General features: G+C 36.2%; 1 protein-coding gene across 6 annotated transcripts in view; it reads left to right on the top strand.

Annotated features, from left to right (window-relative positions):
* The window catches only part of AASDHPPT (aminoadipate-semialdehyde dehydrogenase-phosphopantetheinyl transferase), a 27914-nt gene extending 10278 nt beyond the window's left edge, over positions 1 to 17636 (top strand). Inside the window, exons 3-8 of one of the 6 annotated variants that reach the window (XR_003573078.1) lie at positions 2888 to 3009; positions 3698 to 3859; positions 10698 to 10775; positions 14607 to 14827; positions 16327 to 16371; positions 17122 to 17194. Coding sequence is in view for 5 of the 6 variants with exons in the window: in XM_027900324.1 (XP_027756125.1) it covers positions 2888 to 3009; positions 3698 to 3859; positions 10698 to 10800; positions 16327 to 16371; positions 17122 to 17306 (617 nt within the window). In the remaining variant the exon portion in view is untranslated. Of the gene's footprint in view, positions 1 to 2887; positions 3010 to 3697; positions 3860 to 10697; positions 10801 to 14606; positions 14859 to 16326 lie in introns of those variants that run through there. The other 5 variants (XM_027900324.1, XM_027900356.1, XM_027900346.1 and 2 more) reach the window with 5 other exon arrangements.
* Positions 17637 to 19001: the final 1365 nt, after the last annotated feature.

Consider the following 19001-nt stretch of genomic DNA (forward strand, 5'->3'; position numbering starts at 1 on the left):
TTTTTAATCAAACTAGAAGCAAAATAGCTAGCATTTGAAAGGAAACTTTCTGCTCTTTAGTTTTGTCTCCTTCATACCTGCCAGGTCATGAGAGACATGGTAGAATTGAAGGGACTTTAGTGAAGGAACCATCAAGGTGATTAGAGGGTTGGAGATTTGACCTGTGTAAAAATGCTGGTGGAGCTGTGTTTGTTTGACCTGAAGAGGGGAATCTAATCACAGTATACCTGAAAGGTAACTGTAAAGATGATTTACACAGGGTTCTTCATGAGCATGAATAGTAATAGAGCAAAAGGCAACAGCCTCAGGTTGATTCAGGGGGAATTACGTCTCTGTAGAACAATTCTTTACCATGAGAACAGTAAAACACTGGACTAAGTTCCCCAGAGAAGGGTTGAAATACTCTGCTTGACAGGACCCTGGGTAACGCAGCATAAGACTCTGGTTTTCAACAGAAGGTTGGACCAGGTGATCTCCAAAGGTCTTTTTCAACCTAAATTTTTCTCAAGATTCTGTGAATCTTTTTCTGATACTGAAGCAAAGATGGGGAAGTGGACTAGGCAGGCTGTGGTACTGCTAGTAATTTATGGAGAATAGTAGTCCTAGGTCCTCTAATCTGATCCATTCCTCAGAGCAAAGCAACTGTACTACAATATGGAGATGGGAGGGGAGGGCACTTAAGGACAAAGTGGTACCTGAGGTTTTCAGAGGAAGAATGTGACAAACGGCTGGAGTGGATGGGAAAGTTCTATGTGAGTCTGAACAGAAGTGTCAAGAAGCGTAGACGAACAGTTAAAGAAACATTAAAAAAAAAAAAAAGGGAAATAATAAGGGGAAGGAAAATCAGTAACATATGGGTTTGGTATACACTTAGTGTACTAAACAGTTCAAATCTCAAATGTATTCACCTTGTGTTAGTTTAGATGGCAGGAGCATTTATATCCCTCTAGGTGCTGAAGGTAGTGTGGATAGTCTTGGATGGTTTTCTCTGGTGGTGTGAATAGTCCTGGATTATTGAAAGCAGGAGAGCTCTCTGAAAGTTATAAAGGAGGTAGGGTACATCAGGATATTCTGGGATGTTTTATAGTTTGAATCACGAGAAGAGGCTGGAACCTTACCACTGTTGTCTTAAATACTACAGAAAATAATAGAAAAAAAATGGATTGTTTGGAGCAGGTATTAACACAGTTATTTGATCCTAAAATGGACCATATAAATGCAGAGAGATGAAGAAAATACCTTTCTCCAAGATCAACAAATTTTTTTGGTGGTTTTTCATTGTTTCAGGGAATCGGTATTGTGTAAGTAGATGGATATGGCATTTGTCTTGGTAATTCATCAAAGCATTCTTAACATTGTGGTTGCTTTTCTCTCTCCAGAGAGAAAAGTTAGTTCTGTCCGTAGATTGTTCTGGATCATTCCATTAGCTGACTACTGCAACTGTCAAACAAAATTTCAGTTTTAAGATGTTTTCCTCACTTTATAAATGCAATTGAGGGCATCTCTGAAATGTCACTGCTATTTCTTGTGTGATGTCTTTGTCAGGTAACATTTTGTGGTGTGATTTGGAAAATGTGAGAAAACCTGAATGTGTGCTTTAGTGTGAAATTAGTCTGTTCAGATCAATTATTCCTGCTGCCAATACCTGTTTTTATTTAGTGCTTAGATATCTATAGAAGACAACCACTTTATAGAGAAGGGTTAATACACTTATCTTTGATTTAAGATAGCAAACATTAGTGTAGGGAAAAAAGTTCCTTGCCAGTAGTCAACTCACAGAATTACTGGCCCAGATGTGATTAGAATCTGCATCTTTTTTAAGCCATTATCCGGTGATGGGTTCCTAAAAGTAGTGTGGTATTAGGAGGGCTGGCTGTTTTTTAGATTAAATATGACTAATATTTTCTTTTTAATAAGAAAATTGAAACAGTTTTTTTTATGCAATGATTGGTTATGCAACAATCGGAACTGCCTCTATCCAGACTTTTATTATCCCTACTAAAGAAAATAGACTGTTTTCTGCCATTGTCTCTTTAGCCAGAAGTAAGGCCAATTGGACAGATTCCATGGTATACTAATTAATATAGGCTCTTGGGTGAGTAGCCAAGCATGTAATGAGGTCTGTAGCTTCCACTGTATTATAGAAGTGCCATTGACTAACATAACCACACAGTCTGTAGTGTCTTCTACAAAGTAAATTTAGACTAGTGGGGAAAACTGGTATAGCCCCTGAGGAAGCTTAAATTTAATTTAAGGATTTGAAGGTTTAGTGGTTTGAGGTTGGGTTTTTTGGGTGGGATTTTTCTTTTTCCTTGGTATGTATCTTACTGTTATTATGGGCACCTCTGTACCCCCATTTTCCTTGCGGAGTAAATCCAATCCAAAAGGCTTAATATGTGTGTGATAACTTTGGGAGACTATATTCAACAAGTGCTTAAAAAAGGGTTTCTTTTGCATCACAGCATCCTAGGGCAGGAGGCAAAATTGATGAATTTTGACAAACAGCATGCTGGTTTTTAAAATGTTACTAGATCAAGCTGTCAGATGCCAGAGACTGTATATGCTGCTTTTGGAGCTAATATAATATATTTATGTATATGTAAAATCAACGCTGGTTAAATACTTTGCTTTTTAGAGAATCCTGGAAATACATAATTTCACATTTTTAATACAGCAATTCTGTTATTGAAATGTTTTTTTTCATACTATGTCCTGAAAAATCATCAGCTCGCTGCTTTGAGGCTGTATAAATTCAAGTTGTAGAGCAGAGTTGGTTCATAAATTTTTTTCTTATGATTTTTTTTTCTAGTGCAATAACATGAGATAATCCATTTGCTTATTATTGCTACTCTATTAAAATTTCTGTAAATATTTGTCTAATTTATAGGCAGTAGCTCCATTACAAATTTCTTTCACATCATGAAGCGACAGTTTACTGAGACAGAGTGGGATGTAATCAAGTCCATGAGTAATGAATGGATGCAGCTGGATATGTTTTATCGGCACTGGGTAATACTTTTTTTCCTATTTGTACTCTTGGAACATGCGCACTATTTTTTGATATAATTTATTATTTTCATCATAGTAAAAATGTTACTTTTTATAGTCACATAGAATCATAGAATGGCTTAGGTTGGAAAAGACGTCTAAGATCATCAAATCCACTGCTAAACGATGTCCCTATGCACCACCTCTACCCATCTTTTGAAGAACTCCAGGAATGATGACAACCACTTCTCTGGGCATCCTGTTCCTGTGCTTCAAAGCCTGTTCGGGGAAGAAGGTTTTCCTCATATCCAATCTAAATCTGCTGGTGCCACCTGATACTATTTTATGTGAAGATAAAAATAATTTTGATATTTTTATGTTTTTTTTTTTAATATCAGAATAACTTTCACAGCTGACATTTCTAGGGTTTATTACTACTTTTAAACACATAGCTAGAACAAGGTAGAGGGTTCATATCTATTTGTGCCACTGGGTAATTCCAGTTTCATGTTTATTTTAATTCAGAAAGTTAGGCTGGGTATTAACAATGTTGATAACTTTTTCCCTTGATAATTGCATCAACCTGCCCTCACATTTAGGGTAGTATAAGTCTTAAATTTATATTGTCTACAATTTGTAGTCAGAAATAATGTTTTTAGAACAGTTTGAAAACACAGTATGAATAAAGTACACTTATTGTGTCTTTTAGGCCTTAAAGGAAAGCTTCTTAAAGGCCATTGGAGTTGGAATTGGCTTTAACTTGCAAAGGATTGAGTTTAATGTGTCCCCGTTGCAACTGGAAATAGGGAAGGTGTATAAGGAGACAAAAATGCTTCTGGATGGAGAAAAAGAAGAGGAGTGGACATTTGAGGTAAGGAATACATTTTCACTAGGGATAAACAGTCTTGACTCCCTATGGTTGCATTGCATATTTGATTTTTTTTTTAATTGCCACTTCACACCTTTACTCTGTATAAAACCAGTGAGCATGTATCAATCAAAATTTAGGTTATAAAACTGCAGCAATTTAAGGTATTTTTAATGATTGTAAAAACACCCCATGGATATATTCATTATAATGGCTTTTTATTTTTTTTCTTTTCCTGGAATATGTTTCTTGCACTCTATGAAATTCATCCTAGGGTGTACAGGAAGTTCACTGAAATATATTCAGACCTGTCATCTTAAACAGTGTCTAAGACTTTAAAGGTCTTCATCAGTTGGTCTAGAATAGGCTTAGTGATTAAGCAACTCCGTTAGTGTTTAGGTTAGATGTTTGAAATGGAGGAGGTGTCTTCAGTTCCATTGGGCTCTTACTTCTTGTCCATACAAAAATATGTGGTTTTGTGAGTTTGAAATGGCTACTGTCTGTGGGAGTGGATAGATGAAAAAACTTCCTTTTGCTTAACTGGAACATCAGTTTGGGCTCAATCTTCTATCTGGGTGTTGAGGTTTGGGCTTTAGTTTTCCTTCTTCAAAGTTTTTTGGGCTTATCACTAAAACATCTATCCTGTTAGATTTGATAGGAAATTACTGGTATCATTTAAAAGTCTAAAGGATATATAGAGAAACAACTGATAGGGACATAGTTTAGTGGTGTACCTGGCAGTGGTGGATTAGCAGTTGGATTTGCTGACCTTAAAGGTGTTTTCCAGCCTAAATGATTCTGAGTCTATGCAATGATCTCAAATTATTTAATTACCCCAAGAAACTGAGCTTTAAAAACAAATCACAATGCCATTTCTCTACACCTCAGAGGCATGTTCATTTAACCACTTAAAGGAAGAAATGTAAAAAAGTAAAGAAAGTCCACTTTTCAGCAAGAGAATTGAGTTTCAAATACACATTTACATTTTAAAAATATCTACACTGTTGGAGACAACTGTTTCAGTAGAGCTGTCTAAAAAACAGATTTCTGCTATATGCTTGTTTTGTTTAGTATACAAATGACATGTGTCCTATGCACGTGGTATAAAAGAATGAATGAACTAGTAATGCGTAACTTGTACTACGAGTTTATCTCTTCACAGTTCATTCCGTTTAGCATTCCAGTCCACTTTTGGTTTTGCATTATTTTACAAGTCTATCCATGTTAAATCAACCTTCTTACTCAGTTTCTATATAGTATAGCAATATCATATATCACGAAATTCACTAGCTGGAATTATATGCTGGGAAAAGAAAATCTTGGGAAAGACTGTGACTCATCTTTAACTAGAATGCTTTCTGTACTATTGTGGTGTAGCTCTTTAGATTGATTTCTGGAACTCCTAATTTTGGTCTTTGACGACATGCCTGTGGTTGATTGACTAAAACAACATGATGATGATGTAGATAGTTCCCTGTAATACTTAAATGCTTTCTAATTATTTGATTTTTCATTATTACTTAGTAATTACTGCTGGAAGATTCATGTAATTTTTGTCTGAGGAATGTCTCCACTTCCACACTTGTCCTCCTGCTTCCAAGAGCGAAGGCTTATAATGAGGCAAATTCTAGTATTTCAAATAAGGGTTTAATATCAAGTTTCATTTAAATACAAGCTCAATTGGAATGTGATTTTATTTAAATATCAACATTTATTAAAATGAAATGAAAAAAATTCAGTTACCAATCCCCAGCCTAAAATTAAGCATTACTTTACTTTTTTGTCTTTTCTCAAGTTTCTTTTAATGTTGTGTCCATTTTCCTACTCAGAAAAGTCCTTTTCTGATTCACTATTTGCCCTTGGACCAGGTTCTTGAAATAACTTGTTAATCGAAAACACTTAAGTTTTAAGAAATCTGAGAGTCACCCAGGAGCAGACATTAAGAATCACCTGTAAGATTACATATTACTGATACCATATTTTCTTTGGGTTCCCTGTTGAGTTTGAGAAAGCTTTTCTATCAAATAAAAAAAAAAAGAAAAATGGTATCACTTTTGCTTGTCAGATCTGCCTATACCTTTATGGTAGGAGATTATCAAACAGAGCTAGACACTGTTTAAAATTAAAATTTTCCAAGGTTTTGGATTGTCTCATTTCAGTTTTAGAGAACCTAATTTACCAAAAATGGAAGAGAGAAACAAAGGGGATTCTATCCATTTAAATTACGCAAAATATTCTGAAATCTCCTTCAGTAAGTACCATGTAATGTGAAAAAGACAACTTAAATGCATAAAGAGTAGAAAAAGATCCACCTCCTTATGCTTGTCATGCCTAAAAGGTCAAGAAAAATACTAATGAGTCAGACCAAATCAAAGTCGACACTGTTCAGACACCTTGTCACTGTTCCCAGTCAGAGCAAAGCCAATTCATATTTGAGACAGAATTTTCTGTGAACATTAAAAAAAAATATATTTCGTTGTGAGTCCAAATGAACTACTTTGTTATGTAGTTGACTGTTTGTGGGCCCTTTACCACAGGTTTAGTTTTACTCTGAGTGTCTTTACTCTCCACTGCTCATATATTTTTGAGCTTGGATGGAAGGTAGTAGCTCAGAAACAGCCTCTTCTTGTTTGATCCTGATGGAATGATTCAGCTTTAGGCACTTGTTTTCGTACAGTACTCTAGAGATTGCTACTCAGATTCCCTTCAGCTGCTTCGGAAGGAGTAGGAGAAAAAAAATACTGTAAAATTTCATTTTAAAACATCAATTTAATCTTGAGATATGTCTACTATGTGTATTAAATATGCTTTAATCATATAGATAATGCTTGCTTTCCTCATTTTAAAAAGGTGAATTTGTTTAGCAATAATTAAAAGATAACTAGCCCAGTGAAGAGTGATAACAATATTTGTGTCAGGGTGTTAATTTAGGATGGAGTCATTATGATGATGATGATTATTATGAGTAATTCTGTATGCTCCATTTACTTCCTCTGAAGAAAATAAACTTGGAGAATTGTCCTGGTTTCATCTCAGGTAGAATTAATTTTCTTCCTAGTAGCCAGCATAAAACCGTGTTTTGAATTTAGGATGAGAACAGTGTTGATAACACACTGAAACACTAAGTCAAGAACTCTTTAGTTCCTCATAATGCTCTGCCAGTGAGGAGGCTCTGTGGTGTTAGCTGCCTGCTGGGTTAAACCACAACAAGAATGAAGTAGTAGTTAATTTCAGTAAAAGTGAAAGAAGTTGATTGAAAACAACTATGAGAAGTTTTATAATTTAAAGACATAAACATAAGTTTATTTTGTATATATATGTGTTTTATATGTAGAAACAGATATTGGCACAGGAGTAGGTTGCCCAGAGGAGCTGTGGATGTCTCATCCCTGGAAGTGTTCAAGGCCAGGTTGGATGGGACCCTGAGCAACTTGGTCTACTGGAAGGTGTCCCTGCCCATGGCATGGGTGTTGGAGCAAGATGATCTTTAAGGTCCCTTCCAATGTAGCCATTCTGTGAAAAAAAAAAAAAAAAAATCCTAATTACTGGTTCGCAGATATTAAATGTATTCATGACTCTATCCATCCCAGATATGTACAGTTTTTAAGGAAGAATGACTGGAGAGCATTTTCTGGAATCTATATTGAAGAAGAATCTTAAATGAGATACAGGACATTTCTGTTGTTGTACCTACCTCAATTTTGTATACAACTAGCTTATAAAGGAAGCACACAATTTATCCTAAACCTTGCTCTGGGATTAAGAGACATTTGGCATCACTGCTGCTGCATAAATAATTGTTTGCATTTTTTCACAACAAATATTTGCGTGGTTTGTTTATATGCAAATACTTTACTTCCATAACATGGATTTCAAAGAGAGATTACCTGGGTCAATTTGAAACTTATTTAGTAATTGCTGTTGTGCAACTGTAGTTGATATAGTTCACCTTCAGTAAGAGAAATTAATCCTGTTACATTATCAGGAATAAATAGGAATAGAAGGTTTTATTTCTAAGGCTAGCTAATCCAACTGGATTCACGCAGCTATCAATTCTGCTGTGTCTGGGAAGGTACAGTTTCCTCATAAACTGTCTGTTGTTGAGTGAATTCATAATGATTTGAATCCCAGACACATCATTCTGACAAGTCTTTGAAATTAGATTGTTATAAGTCTCGGTTTGCTTGTAGCTTGAACAGTTCTACTAACACTTTTGTTCTGTGCAGAGAAAAATTTTCCTCCATTATATGTCTTCTGGTTTATAGAGAGGAATCTTAACAAAACAAACTCTCCACCTAGAAGGAATTCTGTACGATTGTCCTCTTTTTGTTTTCTCATCTATTTCCATTTAATTTTATATATTTTATATATATTAATTTTATAAACGGGTAGAGCAGTATCTCCAGGGAGGCAAGTTGATCTGCTGTTTCAGTATGTTTCGTTAACTCTGTAGCTTAAGGTTTTTGCTGGCCACTAGTAGGAGCCAGGAAAGATCTTCCAATTTCATCTGGATTTACGTTTCTCTGAAACAACAAAGATAGATGAAGGACATAGTTTGTTATGCTTTATTGCAAGATGCTGAAAATTATTTTGTGACCACAGCGAATACGGGAAATAAATGAGCTTGAACCTTATAAATTCACTGTTCATTGAGCAGGGTTTTTTCAGGGAATAGTCTGTCTAAAGAGTCACCGCCTGTTAAACGCAGCTTTGAACTGAGAAAACATTATTAACAATGTTTAAAATAATATCTATAATATGTTTTTAGTTGCTCAAACAAGAAGTAATACATAAATTGACTTCACAAAAGGAAAATGCAATTTGTTTAACTTAAAGCCATAACACAGTTGTTTGCAGACTTCTGACTACAGGTGTAAGCCAGTGCTGAATGTGCTGTACTGTGTCCTCCTGTTCCAATATGTTTTTAACGTCTTGAACAAGAAAAAAAGGAAAAAAAAACAATTGAAAGAAGGGGGGAAATTAAGTGATAAAAAAACTCAATGTAGTGATTTTTACATCTAGACAAACACAAAACACTACCACCCTAGAACTATATAAATGATTTAGCAACACCTGATTGAGCATCTAATTTTCGTAGTCTTTTATATTTTTTATGAAGTTATAGAAACATGCACACTGTGTACAAATGGTTATATTTCATCAAACCTCCAAAGCAACATTCTTTATTTTCATTCTTTTGTTTTCAGTTTTGTACCCTAGTAAAAGGACAGAAAACCCAGTAAAATAAATACATACGTAGTAAATACATCTCTAGCTCTTGCAGTCATGGAAAATACTGCTTATGCTGTAGGTTTGTTAGTGTTTCTTATGATCATTAAATATTTTTTCTAATCGAGACAGAATTACAATAGTCATTTTCTTACTAGTACTTTGCAGGAAGGTAAAACAACATGAGCTTGATGTTTTGTGTTTAAGTAGGTGAGGGTTAAAAAGTTCACCGCTAAAGCTGTTAAATAGGCACAGTTTTGGTGCTGAAGAGATCAAACTAAAAACACAGCTCTACTTCCTCACCAGCACCTCTCTGCCAAGGCACCCACGTTTGCCAGAACAGTCTCCCAACACTGCAGCTTTACTGCTGCTACACATGACTGGAGCAGCTGCTGTCTTGGCTGAGCTGGGTTGCATAGGTTTGAGCTGAGTATCTTGGCACTTTTTTTATATATAGGGCTGTTTGGGAATCACAGAAATGGTATCCTGGCAACTGAAATATTTGAAAATTCTGTATAGTAGATGAACTGTAGAGAAGCTTAATGCAGACTGACACCATTATTTTAAAAGGCATTTTGCTTAGATTAAAAGTGGAAAAAAAGGCAACCAACAACCTGTTAGGAAATAAAAGGACATCATGATGTTTACTTTATATTATAATATAGTGCAGTTAGAATGTTTCCCAAGGAAGCCAAAACTGGAGATTCAGTCTTACCTCCCAGGAGAATATTTCAATGACTAACTGATTTTCTGATTAATGGCAATATCTACATCGTTATTTTCTAGGTAAAATTCTTGTTATTTTTGATTTCTGTTTTAGAAAGTCTGTGCAGAAATTGTTTGAAAACTTTTGGATGAAAGAGCAAGGAAAATTTTATTTCCTCCCCTTACATATTTTTAAAAGAGCCAATGGAATTATGACTTGACTATAAAATAAGCATTATTCAGAAACAGTATATAAAAGTGTTTGGGTTTTTTTTCTGAAATTATTTGTTTAGGATGAATTCTAAGCTTTTGTAGAGGAAAAGACTTTCAAATAAAACTATTAAGTAGATAAAAACTCTATCACTAAATATATAGTTAGGTACCTAAAAACGTTGAGCAAAATTGATTTGTATTTACATGTAGCAGTGCTCAGACTGCGTGTTGGGAATTTAAAGTTGTGCTCTTAGCTGCTGTCTGAAGCCAAGAGGAAGAGAGTCATTGGTTTAAGTTTACACTTAAATTGTTGTTTTTCAGAAGCCCTTTCAGAAGTTCAGTTCATCTCATTGGAAAATGGATAGCTAAGATGGGTTATATGGTTTGTGACTTAGAAGGGACTAGTAAAGGAATGCTCAGGTCACCAACTTGAATATAAGTATCTACAAATGGATGAGGTGATGATAACCTATAGTAACCAGTTCAGCCCTGCTAACTTATTAAAGTGTCAGCATCGTTGACCTCTCCAACAAAACTGCTAAAAACTACTATTGTTATTTGAACATTATTATTTTAAAGTATTTCAAATTATGGTCTGCTATTGTTCTGAACCATATTCTAAACATTTATATAGTGTTTGCTGAAAACAGAGTAAAGAAAATACATTTACATTGTCATTTTTCATCTTATCTAGGAAACCCGGTTAGATGACCATCATCATGTTGCAGTGGCGCTTGGGAAACAGGCGGGATTTGTGCAAAAGGATTCTGATGTAAGAAATTATGAAACAGTTTCAGGTCTTATTAATCATCTGAACATAAACTTATTGTTATGCTGTAGCTAGAAATGTGTTATCATCTCAGATTTAGGGCCAAGGAAAAAGCTTATCTTAAGCACAGTTTTAACCAGAACCAAACAGTATTATTGAACTGTTTCCTCTAGTTCTGTTGTGTCTATCTCAGGAGAAGTCTGGCAAGGAGAAAAGCTTTCAGAGGACAGCAACAGATAATGTTAAATCTGGAATGCGTGTATTACAGTGATCAGTGTGTTCATTCAGGAGAAGTGATTTTTGTCACAGCCTGCTAGTACTCATGTGGGAAAGATGATTTTTACAGAGGGAGGTGGAGACAGTGAACCAAGCTGGACTTGCTAAACTTGTACGATACCTCACCAAGTTGATTTTAATGGGGGACTGTCAGTGCGTGTATCCCGGAGCAGATCCATCGCTCAAACACCATCATGACAAGATAACCCTTGAGACAAGCAACAACAACCAACAGATGGGAAGAACAGCAGTGTTAGTCTTCATTCCATGTGGCGTCTATTGAGAGAAGGAACAAAGCTACTTAAAAGCTTTTCAGGATTTTAAGGGAGAGGCAGACTGGTAAATTGTAGCTGAAATAGCCAGACAATCAGAAAAGGAGAGTGTGACAAATTGCCAGATTTTTCTGTGGTGGCCTAGTTGCTCACAAGAAAATGGGTTAGTTGTTTTCTCTTATTTAAATGCAAAGGTTCTCCCAGGAACTAGGAAAAAAAAGTGTAGGAATGGATAAAAGCATAAAACTGGTAATGCACACATCTGTCATGGTAAAAAAGTCTATCTGTGTTCATGAATAACACAGAGAGGCAGACCTTTTAATTAGTGTTGGTTAGATTAAAAAAAAAAAAAGAGATAAACTGCCTTTGGAAATTTACTGTGTTAAATCAGTGTACAAATACTTTTTTAAGAAAATATGTTCATTCTGTTAGACAGGACATACTTAAGTTCCCAGTGGGATGGCATATCGTTCTTCTGACTGGAATGCTGATAATTATCAATCTGAGGTGAAAAGAAGGTGGCCATTATTTATAAAGACAGCTAGCTAAGTATACTACAAAAATCCAGGATTTTCAAGTATTGACCTTCCACACCACTGTCACATACCTTGAAGTTATCATAGGAAGAATAGTAATGATATCAAGAGTTATGATGACAAATCATTGAATGAAGAGAAGTCTCAAAGGCATACTTGTCCACTGAATAAATTTGTGATGAGCTGAATTTCATTATCTCAAATCACTGAAAAAAGGTCATTTTAAGCAGGACAAGTGAGCATCCTGTGACTCCCCAATATGGATATTAAGTGAAAATTTATATACTGTTGCATTGTACCTTTTTAGACCTCCTTCTAACAGGAACATGGAGAAAATGAAAATTACCTTCTCTCTATGTAACAGAACTGTAAAAAATGATTTTGTTTTAAATGTCTTGCTAGATGTGTTGAGAGAAAAACTTGTTCATCCTTGTTAAGTATGAACAATTGTTCCAGGATGTCAGTGTTTGAGTCTGTTCCCTCTCTGCAGTCACAGGAATAATTCATTATGTCCTGTTTGCAGAACATGTACTTTCAGCTTTCTTCCCGGACTGATAGCAAGTACCTACAATTCACAAGAAAGACCAGTTGTTACATTGGTCTATAGTTAAAAATCTCTAGTATCAAGAATCTTTACAAAGTGTCTGCTAGTGACTGCTATATGCTTTAAGAAATAGAACATGTATCTGCACTCCTTCCAAGATCTAGACAGTTACCTCTGGCAAATTTCAGTGAAAGAGGTCTGAGTTTATAATTCTTTATAATTCCTATATAGGCTATAAAATATCTTTTTGTCTGTCACTTGCTAAATTTCACAAGACTTGAGATGAATTCAGTCAGAACACACTTGCCTTCAGACAAGCATGTGCTGAAGTTCAAACTAGATCTGTTCACATCTTCTTAGCTCTGAGGCTTAGCTCATGGTATGTGTCTATGATGTCACTTGCATGGCTCTAGGCACAGTTCCTGCAGCTTTACCTCATCTCCAAAATGTCAGATAAACAGGAGTGTCTCAACACTGTGTCCTTTGTGTAAGGACAAAAAGTGACAGCCAGCTCAATAACTTCTGGTTTCAGTCTGTATTGACAATTTAAGGTTTTTCTGTGCTGTTACAACAAGCAAAACCCATGTTGTTGTCTCTGCATGTATTCCTAACAGTAGCTTACTGCTCAAACACTTTTACCTATCCACCTTCATTGATGTGACAGGAAGGGGCAAAAAAAATCCTCAAAATAGATGGGGTCATCTCCAGCACTGGTACGTAAGCAAGAAAGGGCCTATACAGTACAATTATGAGCAAATTCCCCAACCTTTCTCCAGGAACAAAGTGTGCTGGGGTGCCTTTACAGTGCCTGTAAGTCCACACAGTATGAGGAATAAAGTATCATCTCTGGAGAGGTGGCAGAGCAGCTAATTCTGGAAGCCATTTCCAGACACAGCAAGGACAAAGAAATCCTCAGGACTGGTCAGCATAACTTCACCAGGAGAAAGCCATGAATAGTAAACTTCTGCAGTGAAATGACTGGCCTGGTAGGTGAGGAGAGGGCAGTGGATATTGTCTACCTACATTTCAGTACTTTCTACCTCTGCCAATCTCTCAGAAAATCCTGCAAATGCTTATAGCGGATGAGCAGGTGTCTTAGAAAGGGGCTGAACATTTTGGGCCAGAGTGTGGTGATAGTGGTACGAGGTGTAGTTGGAGGCCAGTAACTAATGATGATGTACTCCAGTGATCAAAAGTGGGTCCAGTCCCGTTAAACATCTTCATTAATGAAACTGGATGATGGTGCAGTGAGTACATCCTCAGTAGGTTTGCTGGTGACACCAAACTGGGAGGAGTGGCTGATATGCCAGTGGGTCATGCTGCCACACCAGGGGAACTTGGGTAGGCTTAACCTGATCAGACATGAGTCAGTTTGTGTGATGTACAGAGTACCTGCAACAGCAGAAGAGCCCTGCTGAACTTTATCAGATATTGAACATTAAGAATATGTTGTTAGAGCAAATGCCAATTTAGAGGAATCAGCTGTATTTATGTTGGTTTTATGCAAGCTGTACTATTTGCTCTGCTGTCTGGGAACAACTACAATTGGAGAAGGAATATACAGCAGGCTGCACAGTAACATGTGCTCAAAAAAAAAAAAAAAAACCCAAATCTTTTTTTCTTTGAAATATGGTTTTTCTCAGAGTGATGAATGTAGCATGGAGACCATGACACTCTCATCTCCAGTATCTCAGTCTGCATTTACTGTGGATTTAAAATGGGGAATTGTGGGTTGGTTGTGACAGCTTTAGTTGTTAAGTAGTGTTTGAGTTTGAGAGAAGCATGCACAACCAAGAGGATTACTGGTATTAAAAAGACTGTGAGTAGGCACACCTCTAGTGGAATAAATCCTCACGTAATTGTCTGAAATGATCATTTCTGCTGGAGAATGAAGTACAGTTTGTTTGATGGTGATCTTTGTCTTTTTTACTGAACTTAAGCACTCATTCTGTCATACTTGCAGCATTCTATAGCCCTTGTTCTGTCAGTTTTGTGAACTGTGTTTCAAGGAAAAACTTGATTTTTCTGTGTGGCCTGTCAAATGCTTCTATGAGTTCATGCGTAGCCTAAATTAAGGGCAGTGACGCTGGTCTTAAATTCCTTTCTTCTTCAGTAAGCAATGTGTAGTTTAAACTGGACAGAAAAGTTTACAGGAAGAAAATTGATACTTACTAATTTGTGTTATGCTAATATGTGTTTCCTTTAGGTACGTTCCATGGAGCCTAACCCACCACCGTTTACATTACTGACTTTTGAAGATTTGGTTGCATCTGGTATTCCAGTTGCACCTGAGGATTCTGCATACTGGGACAATTTTTGTTCGAAACAGGAGAGTCCAGTGAAACAGAGTTCACATTCAAGATAAAAATGTTTATAAGAAAAAGAAAATTGTCGAAGCTTTTGTGCTGTTATTCTACGTAATTCCAAGTATGGGAATAAGTGCACGTGTGTAGATGAAGCATGTTTTTCATTATTTAAATTAACAACCTGATTTCCACTTTTTCAAAACTGATGCTTTATTTTAAGGAAGACACAAGTTTCCTTGCTTAAGGAATTCTGAGTGAAAAGCCTAAGCTGGCCACATGCCTTTTTGCATCTCCTTGCCTGTGGTTCTCACACTTTGATAATTATCCATGCTAGGAACAGAAAACAGATGTACAATAATGTTGTTTATTAGTCAAGTGTTTAGTATATAAAAATTTGTTTCTGTACTTCATTTATACTGAAGCTTAAATTGTGGTACTGCTTTTTCTCTTACAAATATGATGGGTTTATTCTCAGATGGATGAATAAAGCCAGGAGAATTAGTACAAATGAACTGCAAATATGGACTGAGATAAATAGAGGAACTTCAAATCTAGATTTCTGGAGATAAAGGAATAAATTTCATATTGAGATTAGTTATTTCTGCATGGAATCAGTGTCTCCAACCAGAATTTTTCTTTCATTGGAAAGAGTTTTAAAAGTATTAATGAAATTATTTATAATATTGTGCTTGCATCCAAGTAGAGGACAAACCAATTTTATTAAATGAGAAAATTCCACTTGGTTTACTTTCCAGGAATATGATAGTTTTCAGAACTGTATTGAATTAGAAAGGTTACGAAACAAAAAGTGTTTGTTTGGTTAGTTTTCCATGAAATAAAATCACAGTTTCCAGTGATTCAGACAGAATCATGTAGAAGATTGCAGTTGCTCACATTAGGATTCTTTCTAAGTCTTTAATTTACACTGAACTATTTGAAAAGTAAGATTAATCTCCTTTTTAATCTTAGACAGCAATGAGGTTAGGTGATGGAAATGCCTTGTGAAGAGCCACTTTAGTCATGTTGTTTCATGTCACTGCAAATTGGACAGAATTGTTACACTTCCTTTTACCACTGTGAGAAAGAGCAGCTGAATAGTTGTGGAATTACCAGCTAAAAGCACACTCCTAAAAGGCCACACAGGACATTCCAGCTCCTTATGAATGTGAATGATCCTTCTCAAAGTCATCAGAAATTTTTCTGGGCATCTATGATAGGGAGGCACATATTGAAACAAGTGTGGTTAGTGTGTACAGATAAATTAATCTCACAGTTCTAAGATTAATGTTTTGGGGTTTTTTTATATTTCACCATCACATTTTTCACTGTTATAAACATAATTGAGCCCTATATCCACACATGCCAGTAACACTGACTTTCTTGCTTTTCCTCACAACATGGTCTTAATGGCTACAGAGTTCCTCTGCTGTTTTAGAAATACTGATCCAGCACAGCTCCAGCTTCCCTCACTAATTCAAGTTGTTGGCCAGGTCCAGTGCAGCTGAGCTGACCTTTGCTGTCTCCCATCATTGTTCTGCAAGAATTGTACCCGTTACATCTAGAAGCCTTTGGGCCTTATGTTCTCCAGAGCTCCATTCCTTCATCTTTTTTGTTTTCTAGGTGCTGTCCTTGGCATGACCATATCACATACCTGGATCCTAGAGGGTAAGAAGCTGCAAAATCACAAGCTCTGTGCTTCATGAGCCTTTTCCAGCAGGGTCTTTGGCTAGGTAGTCTTTTTCCCTGTGGAACAGGAATGCCCAGCCTTCCTGTTTCTCAAACTAGAAATTTAGATCAGATTTGCTGGCCTAGAATGTGTATCAACCTGGTGTTTTCTGAGAAGTACTTGTAAATGGTCTCTGATCTAAAAAAAAGTTTTGAAAGTTTTAGTCTTCAGTGAAAAGATTGTCAAAAGGGAATAAATATGGTTTAGTTTGGACCCTGAGATTAGCTCAGTCTGGTTAGAGCATTGTGCTAATAACACCATGGTTGTGGGTTCAATCCTGTACAGGCCATTCTCTTTATTATCCTGGTGGGTCCCTTCTGACTGAGAATATTCTGTGCCTCTGCGATTATATTGCCTTGTCCAAACTTTTTTGTATCTTGCATCAAAATTGTTTTAGTGGATTAGGAACTTCAGGGGGCAGAACTGTGTTCAAGACAATTTACAGTTGTGTGACAAGAGACCAGTGCCATTTGATGTGAAAATCTGTAACTTTGAAAAGTGGATCATGAGAATTCACTCCTAGCCTTTTACGGAATCTATAAATTTACACAAGATGCATATTGTTACTATCTTATGAGATCAAATGCATTGATGTTAATCAAGTGTGCTATCTTAGACAAGAAATCATAGATATTGCAACAAAAGTAGTCTATATATGATTATAATATTATGTTTTTTGAAAAATCCAGGCAACAGCTCAACTTTAAATAGCCACCTTGACCCAAGACACTGCAATAAAGCAATGATCTGCAAAGAAGATAGAAAGGAAAAGATAGTTACACAAGCCAGCATAGACTGCCTCTTTGTTGGAGCTTTGCAAGATTCTAGTACTTCATTTTACAAAGAAGATAAGTGGTTCTTGGTTCAGAATTGATAGAACCAAGTCTAAAAGAGCCTGTCCTCTTTAACTGCTAGCTAATTCTGCAGGTGTCTAGACTTCCTAATAAGTGCTTCATTATCCTTCAGAATGCAGATATTTTGGCTTGCTCCACTCTGTATAGAAAACATAGGCATGAAAATAAATTCTGAATTCTCAAGAGAGAAAACAATTTAAAAGTGTCGTGTTTTTTCTTCAAAAAGTCACTTTTTGTAATATATTATTGTCTTGTGTTGTACATGCAGTTTTTTATGGCCAGATGCTATATATGAAATATGTTTCTTCTAGGATTGAGTATAGTTTGTTTACTGAAATAAAAACTGGGTTATTTTGTACTTGTGTTGTCTATTTGTGGTTATTTTTTTATCTCGCTATTATTTAGATCCAGACATATGTGTGATTACTGAAACACTTGTCTTACTATTTTGGAAAAAATTCATGGAGCCACAAAACTGTATACTCCTAATAGTATCCTTTGGAGTGAGTGTCTCATTATTTGGTCGAAACTGCAATAGTGTGAAGCTTAATGTTCACAGGAAGATACACGTTTTCAAGTACAAGGCTACGGTGCTGCACAGTGTTGCCTACACATGTGAGAAAATATCTGAAGGTTTGTTTTTTTAATTATGACATAGAACACAAAGGTTCTTTAGGTTGTAGTAGGAGCTTCACACAGAAAAAGAACTTTTAACTTGCACAGTGATGTAAACAGTAAGAAAATGGATATTTCAGTTGAAATGCATCTTTTGCTCTCCAACATCTAGAGTACTTAAAAGGTTTGCCAAACTTCCTTGTTAGATATATCCTAGGGAATTAGCGGTGCCTGTTGACATGTGGTGCAGGCTTTGGGCAGGAAGCTGACACCAAGACTCCCAGCAGATGCAATGCCAGACCTATAGGCAGTGCCAGAACTTGGAAAGACAGATGGAGCTTTGGTAAATAGTAATGTTCTTATGAATGGCAAAGCTCTAAAGGGTTTGGGTGAGGGTTTATTAAAGTTTCGTGGTTTTAGGCATTCAGTGTTGTAGATATACAAATGTCTCTCTTTGGATTTCATGATTACCTCATAAACTTACTCAGGCATTTGAGTCTAGTCAGATGTTTGATCAGGGCACTGAGATTTTCATTGCAAACTTGCCTTTTCTGTTAAAATGCCTGAATTAGCTGGTGCATCAATTTCATCCTGTTTCTGTGTGTGTTGGTGTGCCTTGTTCTGTGCCCTCAGTACCACAGGACCTGTAACACATTGGAAGTTCCTTTTGCTGCAGCAACTTTCAGTGGGCTGGTCCTAGCGTGCTGAAAATTCCTGCTGGCAGGTTGGTGATGCTGAGCTGAGAAGAAAATGTTTTGGTGCTATTACCAAACCCTAGTAAATTAAAGGAAAATATGAGTACTGGAGTTACATGTTAAGACTTTATTGTTATACTGCAAATAATAAGATGTAAAAGTCAAAGTATGTTAATGCTAACTTTTAACTCAGAAGTTCTTAGTTCTGCTTTGCTCTAAGCTCTCAAAGCAGCTGAAATTATTTCAATGCTTTTAACTGGGTTTCTTCCTTTTTCCCCTCAAGGTTAAATATCAGTATCCAAATTACTTCAAAGTCCCTGTTAGGATTTCCCAACTGTCTTGTGAGTTTCTCTTGCTGTGGTAGCTTAATGTTTCCAACCTTGGTTCATTGTTCTAAAAAATTTC

Source organism: Empidonax traillii, unplaced genomic scaffold (genome assembly GCF_003031625.1).
Source record: "Empidonax traillii isolate 1590-97213 ecotype Southwest subspecies unplaced genomic scaffold, ASM303162v1 scaffold21:size2437335, whole genome shotgun sequence".
In the NCBI taxonomy this organism is placed as follows: Eukaryota; Metazoa; Chordata; class Aves; order Passeriformes; family Tyrannidae; genus Empidonax; species Empidonax traillii.